Here is a 14,588-nt window from a genome sequence, read left to right as displayed (position 1 = left end):
CAGGGCAGCCGGAGCTACTGAAAACGGTTAAATACGACGGCCAAACCACTCGAAAATCAAGATAAGGACACATGGAGGGGAGGGAGGAAGGGAGCAAGTTGCGTGTGAGGCATCCAGAAGCGTTTTTTACACTTGACCGTCTCCCTGAATCCACGCAGGAGTTTGACCTGATTCCCCCCCGAGGGGGCCCCGCCCGAGGAGGCCCCGCCCTCCACACGGCTGGTACAGTGAATGGAGGTTTGTCCCCGTCTCTCTGCGTCTTGGCACCGGCTCCAAGTCCCATTCCAGTCTCTTTACATGGGTTATTAGCAACGCCGCTTAGGGGACCTCCATTCCACTCAAGTCCTTCCCGCAGATAAATCATCACTAACAGAAACTCTACCAGCCGAGGGGGGAGAGGAGAGAGAGAGAGAAATAAAAAAACGCTTCCTGAATTATTTTTCAAATGCCTTATAAAATACTCACACTCATTGGCATGATGAACAGCCTTGGTGAGGTTCAGCTTAATAAGGTATAAATATTAGCTAAGCATTCCCGGTCATAATTCTTCGGTTTCTATAGAGGCAGGCAGGCACACCCGCACCCGCACCCACCCACACCCACACACCCACACACACACACACACACACACACACACACACGCACACACACACACACAGTCTGATCTGGCTTACGTCAATGATTTTGCAATTAAACCATAAATAAGGCATCGCCTTGTTTGGCTTTTGCAATTGTGTGTTTTGTTCCTGGATAGAATATGACTTGACATATTTACAAGTCCAGAGGAGCAGACAGACACGTGCATAAGTAAGACAATAATTTACTGATTGGATTGGTAACCGGAGCAGAGCGCCAGCGAAAGAAAAACAGCCCCGGGCGTCGCTGCACAATGTCCACATTGTTCACCGACGATCTGGCTTTGGGAGGTGTGAAGAAAACCCCCCTGTTCAGTGTTCATCCAGAGCCGTGGACTCCCAGGCCTTCACTAACATACTGTGTATTTAACATCTATTCATTCCAAACTGTAGCTCACACCGTGTCCTCATAGCGGGACAAACAAATTGCCTTTAGGTTCCAGGGGGGAACATCTGTGCGTTCCGGAACAGCCGCGCCGCTTTATTTCGACGGTCAAATTAAAATTGGTTTTTATCAGCCTTTCACCCGTCAGGGGAAATTTAGCAGAAACTGTAGTCCTAGTAACGTTGACATTTATTCAACTCCGGCCCGGGATAATGTCATTACCGATGCCGTGCCTCATTCTCCGCCAGCGAGGGAGCCCCGCAAAATTTACATTTATTAAAATGACATTTCAACTTTCCCGGGAAATTGGACGCAACGCTCCGGGAAGCCCCCAACTCTCCTAGGCGGCCGTGGATACCGAGTGCTAAACGGGTCAGTTATTGACCCACCATCACCACCGTTGTCCCAGCTCCTTCAGCTCCATATTAGTCCTCGCAGCCTCTCCACTTGGGCCCCGTTAGACCTGCAATTACCCAGCTTTCCTTCCTTCTCTTCCCCCCCTGCCTGCGCCTGTAATTGGAAGCATGTCATTTCCGGGCGTGGGACTATGGCCTGCTTGTCTTTAATTAGCCGGACTGCCCGGTGCCCGCAGCCTGCGCGGTTTCCACATGCCGCGTTCTGGTTCAAGCTCGGGGCTCCGTGAGCCCAGGGAGACGGACGAGGTCCCGTGAACTCAAAGAACTTGACGCGATAAAAAAGCGGGGAGGGGAACCGTTGGTCCAAACCCATCCGCGGGAGCTCGGAAAACGATTATGTCTTAGTCGACTTACATCGTTGGGGGAACTCTCGATCCCCCGGGACATTCCTGTGGAGCGAACGTCGGGGTCCGTTCCGTTTCAAATCCTTTCAACGCCGTTCGCGGAGACTTCTGCAAAGTCTTCTGACGGCGCGGAGACACAAGATATGAATATTCCACGCCGTGGCAAAATTATTCATACCGATGAATTCCATTGCCCTCTGTGTCCTGTTTATACGTCGACCGTTGGGCTCGGAGGACCCGGTCGGGGGTTACGCCAGCCAGCTCCACCCGAGTAAAGGGATGTGTTTTTCCCTTCCGAATATGATTTTTAAGCAATGAGGGCACTATTGAGCCCGGGCATCAATGCTGTTCCCTCTCATTAGCTCAGCTTTCATTAGGGAGAAAGAAAGTGGAAAAAAGGCAATAAGAGAGGTGGATCTATTGATGGAGTTATTGACAGCTACGCCTAATGTTGCTAGTCAGGGCAATCCAAAGATTGCTGGCTTGTGGAGAAAATGAAAGAAATAATTACAAAGGGCAGCCATGTGCGGATGAGGTATCTGTATTTGCGGGCGGTGGGGGTTTGGCAGCCAAATAGAATTGCCTTGCCTCCTTATATCTCTGCTGGGTCGACTTGCCGCGAGTGACAATACGGCTGACCTCACCACGGAAACCACCGCCCCCCCGTCAAATTCCCTCCACCCCGCCGCTGCCCCAGGTCCCAGTTCCCCATCCCGTTGTGCTCCGGTGGTCAGCCACCGTAACCACTACCACTATTCTCACCGTCCTTGTTCACCAACTCCCCCGCCCCGCGCCTCCCTCCCCGCCGCACCCCGCTCCCCGACACTCCCAGGAGTTTTTGCGCTAAATGGCCCCTGTGTTCCCCGGATTCTCAGAGAGGTTGGCGGGGGGAGGTCCCGGCCCCCGGGTCCGCTGAATGGCCCCCTTCTGAATGTTCACGCTCTGTGACCGCCTGCTTTATATTCCCAACATGTTAACAGGACATCCAAAGGAGAGGGAACCGCAAGAGACGCACAAATACTTCATGGGCCCCGCAAATGACGCTGAATGTCTTGAACGCGAAGGGGGACGGGCCTCCGGAGAAATGCCACTTGCGTAGGGGCAAATTAAATCGATGGCTGCCGCGTTCCCAGGTGCGCAATGCTACGGCTGCTATGGATTTTCACATTCTCTTTTTATTAGAAATCAATCGGCTAATTGAGAGAGAATGCTCGAAAGTGATGACCACGTACCACTAAAACCGGGGGCTATTATTGCACCGCGCCCGGGCCAAATTGTATCTGGACGAAATCTCACCGTGGCCCAGGAGTGCAACTGAATTAACATTAGCTCGGTGCATGGTCCCCAAAATAAAAAAAGAAGAAGAAAGATGTAAGAATTAGCTCATGACCCCGGAGGGACGCCCGGCACGATCTTCGTGGTCTTACCGTGGACGGTGAGGCTCGCCGACGCCTCCGCCTTGCCCACCATGTTCTCCGCCACACAGGTGTAGGAGCCCACGTCGGCAGAGGTCAGCCGGCGGATCTTCAGGGTGTGGTCTTCGCGGATCTCGTGTCTGGATGGAAAGCAAACGGTCGCACAGGACGGGGACGATCAAAGATGGAGGAGGAGGAGGAGGTGGAGAGCGAGCTATTGTGGTCGTGAAAGGGGACCAGATGATGAGTCATACCTTCCCTTGGGCAGGTCTCCATCTTCCTTCCTCCAACGCACAGTGGGAACCGGGTCACCGCGCGCCTCGCACCTGAACTCCACGCTCTGGTCCACCAAAACCACCTGGCTGCCCGGACGCCGCACGAAGCTCGGACGCTCTGACCACACGGAAACATCAACAGATACAGTGAACGCCACACAAAACAGAATCCAAAACACATTATTATTATTATTATTGTCATTATTGTTATTATTATTGTTATAATAATAATAAGTATTATTATAATAATTATTATTGTTGTTATTATTGTTATTATTGTTATTATTATTATTATTAATATTATTATTATTATTAATATTATTATTATTATTATTGCTCTTCTTATTATTATTGTTATTATTGTTGTTATTATTATTATTATAATTATATTGGAATTTGAATGGTACTGGAAACTTAAGTTAATATTCAGAAACACACTTGCACTTGGAGCTTTCATAATCATTACATAGTCGCCTCATTGCGATTGTTTAAACAGATTGGGATATTTTTCTTAAATCGTTGCATCCCACAAACACACGTTTCCATCTGGGTTTAAGCTGGATTTTGAATCAGCGTTAGGAACGGCTCAATAAGTCAAATTTGAATGAGGTCAGTTTCGGTTAGATGGGTTCAGGAAAATTGACCGTCTCACCAAATTTTAATGTTCCGGTCCGGTCTTCAATGCCAAAACGTGGCTCTTCTGTATAAGCACACATTTATTATTACAAATTTTATTTTATTCCACAGTTATAGTGGCATGAAATGAACCGACCAGATTTGTTAAAAAACAATTCAATTGTTCAGCGCAATTATTTATAGGGCAATTATCAATGAAAATGTCATGATTGTGACAGGCACCACTGCAGACGGAGCACTTAGTGTAAGGTATGTTTCCTGCTGCCAGTTTGATGAAAATGTTTTGTTTTGTTTTGTTTTGTTTTGTTCTCTCCCAGGGCTCAAAAGTTTCAACTCTGTGTTTGTCTGAACATTCCTGTCCGACTGGGATAAAAAAAAATTTAAATACAAAAGCTCTTAATGAGGAACCGCTCTTGCCTCACAATGTTCATTTAAACAGATAAGAGCGAAAGTGGCGCCGGTCCCGCTGTCCACGCACTATTGTTTTTGAATGTGTGATTATTTATTCTAGGAGGAAGGACGGGCCAGGCGGCCGCCCGCGCTCTTTCTGGCGGAGATCACAGGAAGTGGATGAAATAGATGATAAGAGCCATAAGTTTCACCAAGCCGGACACCGTGTTCTGTACGGGGAGACGGGGAGAGCGGGAAGGGTCAGGGGTCAGGCGCGGCGGAACAGGGTACAGCTGGTCAAAGGAGACGGGCTGATGGGGTCGGCGCTGGATTCATGGCGGAGTGTGAGATTGGAGGTCATCTCACACTCCATCTGATAGGGGTCACTGACACCATTTAGTTTCCTGGGAGATACACACTGAAAGCTGAACATCTGGGCTTCCTTTCTCACTGTAGACAAACAGTAAACACACAGTCTGTGTGTGTGTGTGTGTGTGTGTGTGTGTGTGTGTGAGTGTGTGTGTGTGTGTGGGGCGGTTGAGTAAGAGATAATAGAGTTGGAAAAAAAGGTTGTTTTTTTATTTTTACCAAGAACAGTGAGCTCGGCTATTTCACTTTCCCGCTCTCCGACCATGTTGGTGCCCACACACACGTATTTCCCAGCGTCGCTCTTCCGGGCGTTGGTGATCATCAGCTTCCCTCCGCGTATCTAAGGAAAACAAGAAGAGGGATTTAAATGGCAGTAACCGTGACTTGATATGGAACCTTAAAGCTGCAGAGTTGACAGAGGCCACGGTGAGAAGGGCTCCCTCTCAGCCACGTCCGCAAACATCCCGGAGCCAAACGCACCCCGCGGCCGCGTTCACATTTAAAACCGGCTGCACCACGGCATCCTGCCCACCGCGTTCCCACTCACTACCTCTCTCCGCTCCTGCGGCCTGAACCACCTTTTCATCAGCCTGCCGGCTCGGCAAAACCGGCTTCCCCCACCCAACCCAGCCGCAGCTCCCGGGGGAGCACCTGAGGCACGTCGGAAGCGCTTCTCCATTTCTGATGGGAAGTTTTAGGAAAGTTCCGACTTCCGTCTAGAGGGATGTTTCACCGCTCTATTGTCTTCTTTTCCCCCCCAGCAACATTACAAGGACAGTGAATAAAGTAACTTATTCTTATATAATCCAAAAGTCAACTTAGCTAATAGTGAGCGTGTGCTTGTTAGTTGTAGGTATGGAAATTCAAATTTTTTATGGTAGCTACTGAAATGCATCAATATCATTGAGTAAGGAAATAACCTGCCGCATTACAGTACATACAAAGGTTCGATGTCCAAGTACGATGCGTTTTTCGCGATGAGTCAAAAATAAAAGTAAATATAAAATGTATTTTTAAAAAAAATATTTATTTAGAGAATTTGTCTCTGTTGGGTAGGTTTTTTTTTTTGTTTTTTTTTTGAAGCGGTATATGACCTTAAACTCGGTATTGCTGGAAAACACACACAGACACACCACACACACACACACACACACACACACACACACACACACACACACACACACACACACACACACACACACACACACACACACACACACACACACACACACACGTATAAATATATATATAATGAGGTGCTATCAAAGTCAAGCATCAGTACGTTATCGGTATTGAACATTTTAAAACGATACTTGTCCCTGGTGCACGGTCCAGGTGAATGCGGCGTCTGTTATTTCCTAGGGCTTTGATTACAAGCCAGAGGAGGTGCTTTGTTCTCGGGCAGTCAGAAAGGCAGCCGCGGCCCCATCCCAGGCCCCCCAACCCCTCTCCGCTGACAACTTTGCCAGTCAAAGCAGGCAGACAATAGCACGAGGCAGCACTGATCCGGCTGCTCCGACAGGGAGCTTAAGGTTTTAAATGCACACCTCAGCCCACAGGACCCGGACCCCCGCCTGCCCCAGGGTAATCGAACCCCCTATTAGACCGGCAGGGGGGTGGGGGCACTTGACAGCGCCACACAACATTATTGTAAAGATGCCGGAAATCTGCTTTTTCTGAAACCGTGTGTCACTTTTTTGCCGTGATGCATGCTGTTGCAGTCAATTTAACTCATTGTGGTAAACACTTCACACGCCAGTTTTTTTTTTTTTTTGTCACCAACTGACTGAGCTCCACCTAAGTTGAACAGCAGATGGAAGACATTACAAATCTGCTGAGTTATTAATTCCTTTGAAGTGTGAATTATAAGATAAATGATATCTGATTGTTAAATCTGCAGCGCTGTATAACCCTGAATGCAAGGTAAAGCGAGGACAGCTTTTTTTAAGCTTTCCTCAAACAGTATTTTCTTGAACATTAACCCCTGTTCAGGGTCGCCAGGGCCCTGCTGCCGATCTGAGGTACCACCATGTAACACCGTGCAGCTTAAAAAAAAAATTTCTATCAAAATCTCAGACTACTCCAGAATCTATGATTCCCATCAAAGATCTCATGCAATGCACGTACAATGACAAAACTGCCCAATAAATAGGAGCAAAATTGAGGAAAGGCAGCGAAAGGCAGATCCTCTACCACTAGATTTAAAGCAGCCGATAGCATTATAAATGATGCATCTCTTGCAGGATGTGATGCTCTACATGGTGTTACGCAGGGTGGTGTCACCCGATCTCCACAAAACAGATCAGATACCGGACATCGGCTCCATCAGAGCACCGATGAGAGGCAGAGCTCTGACGCATTCCTCCACGTTCTGAGGCATTCCGGCGCCCCTCGCCGCTCCTTAACATTCGTGGTTGCAAACGGGCGGCTCCATGGGAACACAAGGGGACCGCCGAGGCTCGGCCTCCTCGCGGCACCCCGCGGTGCTGGAGGTTTTTGAAGTGTCATTATGTTACTGTTTGTTTGAATAAAGGCTTAACAGCTAAAACACTGACACTCGCAGAGGCCCAAGGTCAGGTCAGCCCATGCGAGCGAGCGGGCGAGGGCGAGAGAGAGAGAGAGAGAGAGAGAGAGACAAATTTAGAATGGCTGGTTCCACAGGGCTTTGACATGAGGATCCACTTTAGGCTCGGTCTACTTAGTCCACTCCCCCACCTCGGATGTGCGGATGTGGCGCATTCCTCTCCTCCTCGGGCATGTTTGGAGTGGCGCAGCAGCAGTCTCAGAGAGCGACCTACAGTGAATGCCCGTGGCCAATGGCTTTTCGTGTGTGTGAGTGTGTGTGTGTGTGTGTGTGTGTGTCTCTTCTCCCCCAAAACACAGCGCACAACAGCCCTGAAAGCATCAACAATCTGACCATTATTCCTGCATTACAGGAGGGAGATGGCTCTATCCCGCTGTCCTTTGTCTCATGTCATTTGGCGGTGCTGATAATGCAAAGCCAATCCACCCCCACCCCCACCCGCGGTCCGCCGGTATTCACACCGCAGTTCATTTTCCAAGCCGATAATTAGCCGCAACTAGTGCACAAAGGGACGGAGCACAATGCGCCGCATGTCGGCCATTTACGATGCCGCTGACTGATTCTCCTCTCTCACCAGACAATGGATTTAGACTGCCAATACCCCCCTCCCCTCCATCCTTCTCTTCCTTCATCCTCCACCCTCATGGTTCCCCGCACAGCGCAGGTGTGAGGATTAAATACAGGTGTGTGTGTGGATAGCAGCGCAGCGGCTCCACTGGATTTAAAACCCAAACCATTCTTCTGTTTATGGCTCGGTGGGGAACATGTCACCACCTCCTCGCCGCATGCGAGCGAGATTATGCGTAAGATGGTGCTCAGCGCGCCGACGGTGTTTACACACAGCCGACTAGAAAAAGACATAAACAGAGGGAAGGCAGAACAAGTATTTGGCTCTGTGAAGTTTACTGCCCTTCCAGCCGCGCGCTGACGGTAAATCCACCCGCACGCATTTGGGGAACTCGCTCGGATCTCCAAGGCAACGGCACGTCCCGGCACGTCGGCCACTGCTGGTGCTGGTGGGGGTGGAGGGGGCGGGGGCGGAGGGGGTGGAAAGGCCACGACCAAAAGCATCAATGCAGAGTTGTTGATGAGCTCTTTGATGAGCTCAGCTGTTCATCACGTTACGGAGCTCTGGATGTGCTCCGCCTACACTTGGTCCTCCATAAAACCACAGCACATTCACCCCGAGCGAGTCACCGCCGGCCGTAAACACACGGCGGTGGGTGCCCGCGCCCCGCCGCCAATCAGCCTCCTCGGAAACACGGCTCTCGGCTTTCAACGTGAGTGCTCGGATGACGCCGCTCGCTCCTTCATCTGTCATCCCGGTCAATTACACGCGCATGCTCGTACTTCATGTCAGCCGCTTTCCTAAAAGTGCTCACGAGGGAGCGCTCGTTTCACGAGACCTGGACCCGCTGGGCGCTTTTACGGCGAGCGATACAAGCTGGCCCCCCGACAAACTCTGTTAAATCCATCACCGCAGCACGCCGCGCCGGGCGCGCTGTTCCTCGCCGGACCCGACATTGCTTGGGGCTACAAGGACACACACGCACAGCTTGGAGTCGACGGGGCCTCTTTACGGCGGCAGCGTTTTACAACGTCAGCTCACGGGGACTTGGAAACACGGATGCCCGGCGTCGCCAACACGGCGGCTGAGGGGACTCCGTCGTGCGCGCCGTGGGATGGATGTTATTATGGAAACAATTTATAAACAAGAGAGCCTGCTAATGCGTTCAATTTAGGCGGGCGAGAGCATATTTATAGGAAGGATAGAATAGCGAGCGAATGCAGCGCTAATTTATCCTTCTACGCACCTTTTCTTTACCGCTGGCAGCCTTTAATGAGAAACTCTGTGGAAAATGACATCAGCCATCTTTTTATGAAAGAAAACCCACATAGGCAACATGATGTAAATGCACATAAAAGCTAATGCTTGTGTATATTGTCAGTATAATGCTGAATAATATCACCCGGCGTGCAGTGAAAAGAGGGGAAACAGAAGGCCTGCGTTAAGAGAAACCGTCTGCCACTTAAACCAAACACTCACAAAGCGACAAAACGTTTGAGAGGCAAAGACGTTTTTGTTTTGTTTTTTTCTCGGGGATCGCGGCGCTTCCCCGCGTCTACCGACCGAATTCAGGGACAAGTAGGATTTGATTTAATTCCACCAGAGATTATGCGCCTGTTTCTTTCAATTACAGCGCTCCGACACGGCCTCTCAATCTCCCGCCGCTCGGCTCCACGGTCTGGGAGCGGGAGCGTGGCGAGCTGAGACTGCGACTGCGATGCGGGGCTCGAGGCGCCCAAACCTCAGCCGTCCCTCACCCGAGCAACCGCCCTGTGTTGAGTTATGCAAGATCATCTCATGAAGACAGCCAACGGTGATAAATCGCTGTTGTGACTTGGCCGCTAATGGAAGTGTATTGAGTGCGAGCCTGAGCAGGATTCCAAACGCTGTGTTTGGTGGGAAGAGACTTTTTATTATTAGGCTGAATTTATTCCCGCAGCGAGATCCGACTTTTTTTTTTCTTGGCCGGCGCTTTTCAGTTGGTCAGGGTGAGCCTTAAGGGGCGAAACTATCTTAACAACTGTCTAATGACCAGCCGGGCACCGAAACTCCATGAGTCAGACGGTTAGAATGAAACACAGACCCGCTGCAAAACACTTCCTCCCCAGTGTGGCTGTGTCAGCCTGGAGCTGACGCGTCGGCTTTTCCACCCCGAGAGCACACACATCACTCAGGGAAAAGCAAATGCGAGGAAGAAAAAAAAAAAATTCAAAACAAAACAAAAAGAAGAAAAATAAATAAATTAATTAAAAAAGCGGCAGCCATTGAAATGAATCACTTCCTCCTTTTGCAGGACTGAGCGTCGAGGCTGAGTTGCGCGTGGTTCAAAGGGTTTCACACGCCCGCCGGTACAAGGCTCAACCTTTGAGTGGCGGAGACGGAGCGGACGGACGACGCCGGGCCACGCGGCGCCCCCTTCATTAGGGCGGACGAGCCGGCGGCGGGACGTCTAAATCAGACGCAGGGCATTGGCATTCCGCTGCCTCGCCCCGTCGACTTCCCCCCGATTCCGCTCCTCGATCGGCGAGTCTCCCCGGTTGATTTGGGCCCGAGCCTAATCGATGCACGTCTGCTGACTAATAGAGCGAGACGGATTCTTTGCCTCGCCCATTAAAGGTTGCTGCCACCCAAATGAGCTGCCCCGCGCTTTGGTAATTGCTATATGTGAATAATGAACCAAATTAATCAATCTTTCAGCAAACACTGACATCTTGGTAATGGCTTGACCCGCCCCAGCCGGTCAATCCATTTATCAATTTATTTATTTCTTTGAACACATCGCCCGACACACGGGTCAATCCGGGCACCTTCCGTAATAGAACCGTAACGCGAGAGAAGGGGGACGGCGAGCGCCGGACGCCGCCTCAGTCCACTCACGGTGATGCGCTCGTCCCGGTCGTCGATGTTGACGGTGTCCTTCTTCCACGAGATGCTGGGCTCGGGATGCCCGCGGGGCGGCTGGCATTCCAGCACGGCCGGCTCCCCCGCCGCCACTATCACGTCCGCCGGGTTCTGCCTGAAGTCGTCACGCAGAACTGCACAGGGAGAGAAGAAGGGTGTCGGAGGTCAAAGGCGGGCGTTGCTTAGGCCGAGCGCCATCGAGAAATGGCGCGGAAAAATAATTTATGGGTATGATTAATTAGTCCGCTTATGTTTTTTTTGCACATACTCGAAAACAAAACAACCCACAATGGCCCCCCCACTCAGCTTCCAGTCATTATGTTTTCAATCAACTGTCATAAACGCACAAACATCTTGAAAACTATTGACCCGTCTCTTGTTGGCTTCGACACAGCACATACAAACAAAGCCCACACATCAACACCTGTGTGACACGTGCACTTTGCATTCACACTCCCACACAACCACCGCTATCTATGCATAGGCACAGGCACACACACACACACACACACACACACACACACACACACACACACACACACACACGTTTTCCTGGGCAATCAGCACCTCTTTATCTTGCCGAGATAAATCGTTTTTATATCTCCTGCCACATAAATATCTGAAATACAGAAATAGATTTTTCCATTATCTTATCTAAAAATGCAGTGCTGTCAGAAAAAATTTATCTTTTGAGAACAAAAGAGGTCAGGACCAAAACCAACAAACCACTGTGAAATTTTAACTTTTTAATATCGACGCCGATAACTTTCCTTTTTTTTCCGTCGAACGTTGCCGCTTGATGTGGATGATGTAGCTCAGTGATGCATGAGCCGGTCCAGTTTTATTTGGGCAGATTATTAAACCTCAGCTAAAGGTTAAAGTATTAGCCTCAAATAATGTGGGCCAGATCTCAGCCCCTTCCACCGGCACGAACATGCAATGTTCCCGAAAAGAAAAAATCACCACTACACAAGACCCCATTAACCCAACTGAAGTAACGATAAAAACTCCATTCTGCCGTTGCTTCGTGAAGCACACTCACACATTCTTTTATTGTAGTTTAATTTATTTTCAATTATGTATTCTACGGGTATGTATCTAGAGGTATATTTCACAATCTCAATGCGCTTCTCTCTCATTATATACTATAACTACGTGGTATATAGTTATTCAAAACTAGAGTCAACAAAGCAGATTATCATATAGACAGATAATAGTCATCTATTCATTGGGGGGAAGAAAAAGTGTGTTCTTAAAGATAAACAGGGGAGATTTATGGGTAAAGAAAGTAATGAAAAAGCAACAATCCTCCATCTACAGAGACCCTGCCAGTAATCACTTTCCCAGCTCCACTGCATGCACGCATAAACATGATATGAAAGCAAAGCAAGTGCTCATACATTTCAGGCTGAAAAACTCAGGCCGCCGCAAATATTATGCCGGGTCAGCAGAAAGCGTGCCGGAACGAGTGTGGAAAAACAAAAAAAAAAAACAACAACACAAATCTGTCGGGAGAGTGCGCAATCCCGAAGGGTGGCGGCGGGCCACCGCCGCCCGGCCGTCTCAGGCCCCCTTCAACGCGCTCCAAGTCGCTGCCACTCAGCTCCACCACGGATCAAAGTCAGCCTCACCCCAGGCGCCCTCACCTACTGACAGTCTACAAATTCCTGCCTAAACCCCTTAAGCACTTAATGGGCCATTGCCTGAGCCCAGGTTCTCCTCTCTGCTTATTGTAACTGTTTTGGGGGTTGGGGGAGGGTGTGGGGGCTGATCCGGCAATAGGAACCAGGTTTCAGTTGGAGATGGTGGTAATGGGAGCGGAGCTAATGGCTTCCCCAGCCCCTCTCCCTCCAAAGAGCCCCAACACTACCTGATACCACTTCTGTTGTCAGGAAGGCTTGTGTAATGAAAGCAGAAGGGCCTGTATCCAAAAGGTGTAGAGGGCAGAACTGCAAATATGTGTGTCGGGTATTTATGCGCTAAAACTCAACCCCAGCAATCAAAAAGATCATCATGACGACAGAGTGCGGTGACAACGTTCTATTGCCTTTTTTCGTATCGTCGGACTGAAAAAGAACCCGGCAGTGCAGCTGCACGCCGGGCTGGTCCATTTGCTCCAGGCTATCCTGGAATTAGAATGAGAATGTAAACAGTAAACATCCGATATGCAGCGAGTGCCAACTCCATCTGTGGAAACAACTGTCCGTCCGGCAGCTTGCTCCGAAATGGCCGAGCCACGGCGAGAGCCAGCCACGAACATCGAGGTGTTCTCTTGTGTGACGGCCGCGTATTCACACATGAAGGGAGCTGCACTCGGCCATCGATTTTCAAAGGTGATCATATCGCTCTGCGCGCTGGAGTCGTTTACCACGTCAGAGTCGTGTTCTCCGACTAAGAGCAAACACTCTTTTCACTGGTCCATACAAGCAGCTGGAAAGTGATGAGTATGTTTGACCTCATCCTGCGGCCAACATCCTGTATGCGTATGAACTAGGTAGGAAGGTATGTGGTTTTTTTTCACGGAGAAAAAGAACCGTTTACGCATCCGCGCACGCGTTTCCCTCCAAGAGGGGAAAGACGCAGAGAGAGATAGGGGTCAGAGGGCCGAGCCGCAACGCCCAGCTCACCTGGCTGACCCGGGGTCCCTTCCTTCTCAAGACGGCTTCGCTCTGCACACTGCCCTGCGAGCATTCAAATACTCAACCTCCACCCAGGGAGGGTGGGAAAATGAAAAGCCGTGTGGGGGGTGGGGGTATATTTACTAGTGGGAGCCCAAGGGAGGATTGGCATCATGTAGTGTTTACACCAACAGCACTGTGACCTCCACACCGCACCCCCCCCCCCCCCCACACCCCTCACTCCCCCACCTTGTTGCCCTCTCTCTCCTCCTCCTCCACCTCCCCTCGTCTGAACGGCATCTCTTTGTTATAAACACAGCTGAGTACAGCACCGCCAACAGCCCTGAACATCTGCGTGCTGCAAAACAAAATCCTGTGGGAGGATGGGAGGGGGGGGGGCGTGCTGCTGGTGGTGGTGGTGGTGGTGGCGGCCGGCCGGTGGCAGCCAGACAGTCTGTCAGACACACAGACGGACGGAGCGACGGACGCGGATTTGGACGAGGTACAAAGCCCCCGAGTCCCTTCCGCCAGGAGCCCTATCAGATCCGGATCCATGCTGGAATCACCCGCCTCTGGTTTCTCCCGCTTTGCAGCAAAGCGTCCCCCGTCTCCCCTTCCCCTGCATAGACGGGGCCCTGTCTGCCTGTTCCTGTTGCGGGGCGGAGGGATGGCTGCAAAATGGGAGAATGGCTCTGGTGCGCGCGTGTGTGTATGTGTCTGTCTGCGGGATAATGAGCCTTCTCTACCATTTTGTCTCTCACTAGCGAGCCTGCAGCTGTCCGTTCGCAGATAATATTTCCTGTGCTATTAACAGTTAGGCTAAGCTAAGTGTGTGTGTGTGTGTGTGTGTGTGTGTGTGTGTGTGAGTGTGTGCGTGTGTGTGCGTGTGTGTGTATCTGGGCCTAATGTGTGGAAACACGACAAAGTCACACAGGTCCCGGCATGAAGACGCCCCATTGTCTGTCCTGGATTCGCTGCTGATTGAGTGATGAAATGTGACTTAAGCATCCAAATGGACCGGGGCATACAATGGCGGCTGATTTGAGCGAAGA

The 14,588-nt window shown here is 50.4% G+C and overlaps 1 protein-coding gene across 1 annotated transcript in view; it reads right to left on the bottom strand.

The window, feature by feature from the left end:
- robo1 (roundabout, axon guidance receptor, homolog 1) overlaps window positions 1–14,588 on the bottom strand; it is a 224,862-nt gene that overhangs the window by 42,161 nt on the left and 168,113 nt on the right. The window contains exons 4-7 of the mRNA XM_080007109.1: window positions 10,895–11,052; window positions 5,085–5,205; window positions 3,450–3,588; window positions 3,208–3,335 (exon numbers count right to left, since the gene is read on the bottom strand). Coding sequence (XP_079863235.1) covers window positions 3,208–3,335; window positions 3,450–3,588; window positions 5,085–5,205; window positions 10,895–11,052 — 546 coding nt within the window. The remainder of the gene's footprint in view (window positions 1–3,207; window positions 3,336–3,449; window positions 3,589–5,084; window positions 5,206–10,894; window positions 11,053–14,588) is intronic.

This window comes from Zeus faber (genome assembly GCF_960531495.2).
Source record: "Zeus faber genome assembly, chromosome: 9".
NCBI classification, from domain to species: Eukaryota; Metazoa; Chordata; class Actinopteri; order Zeiformes; family Zeidae; genus Zeus; species Zeus faber.
Note: the sequence above shows the minus strand (reverse complement) of the source record. Positions and strands in the feature narration are given on the sequence as shown.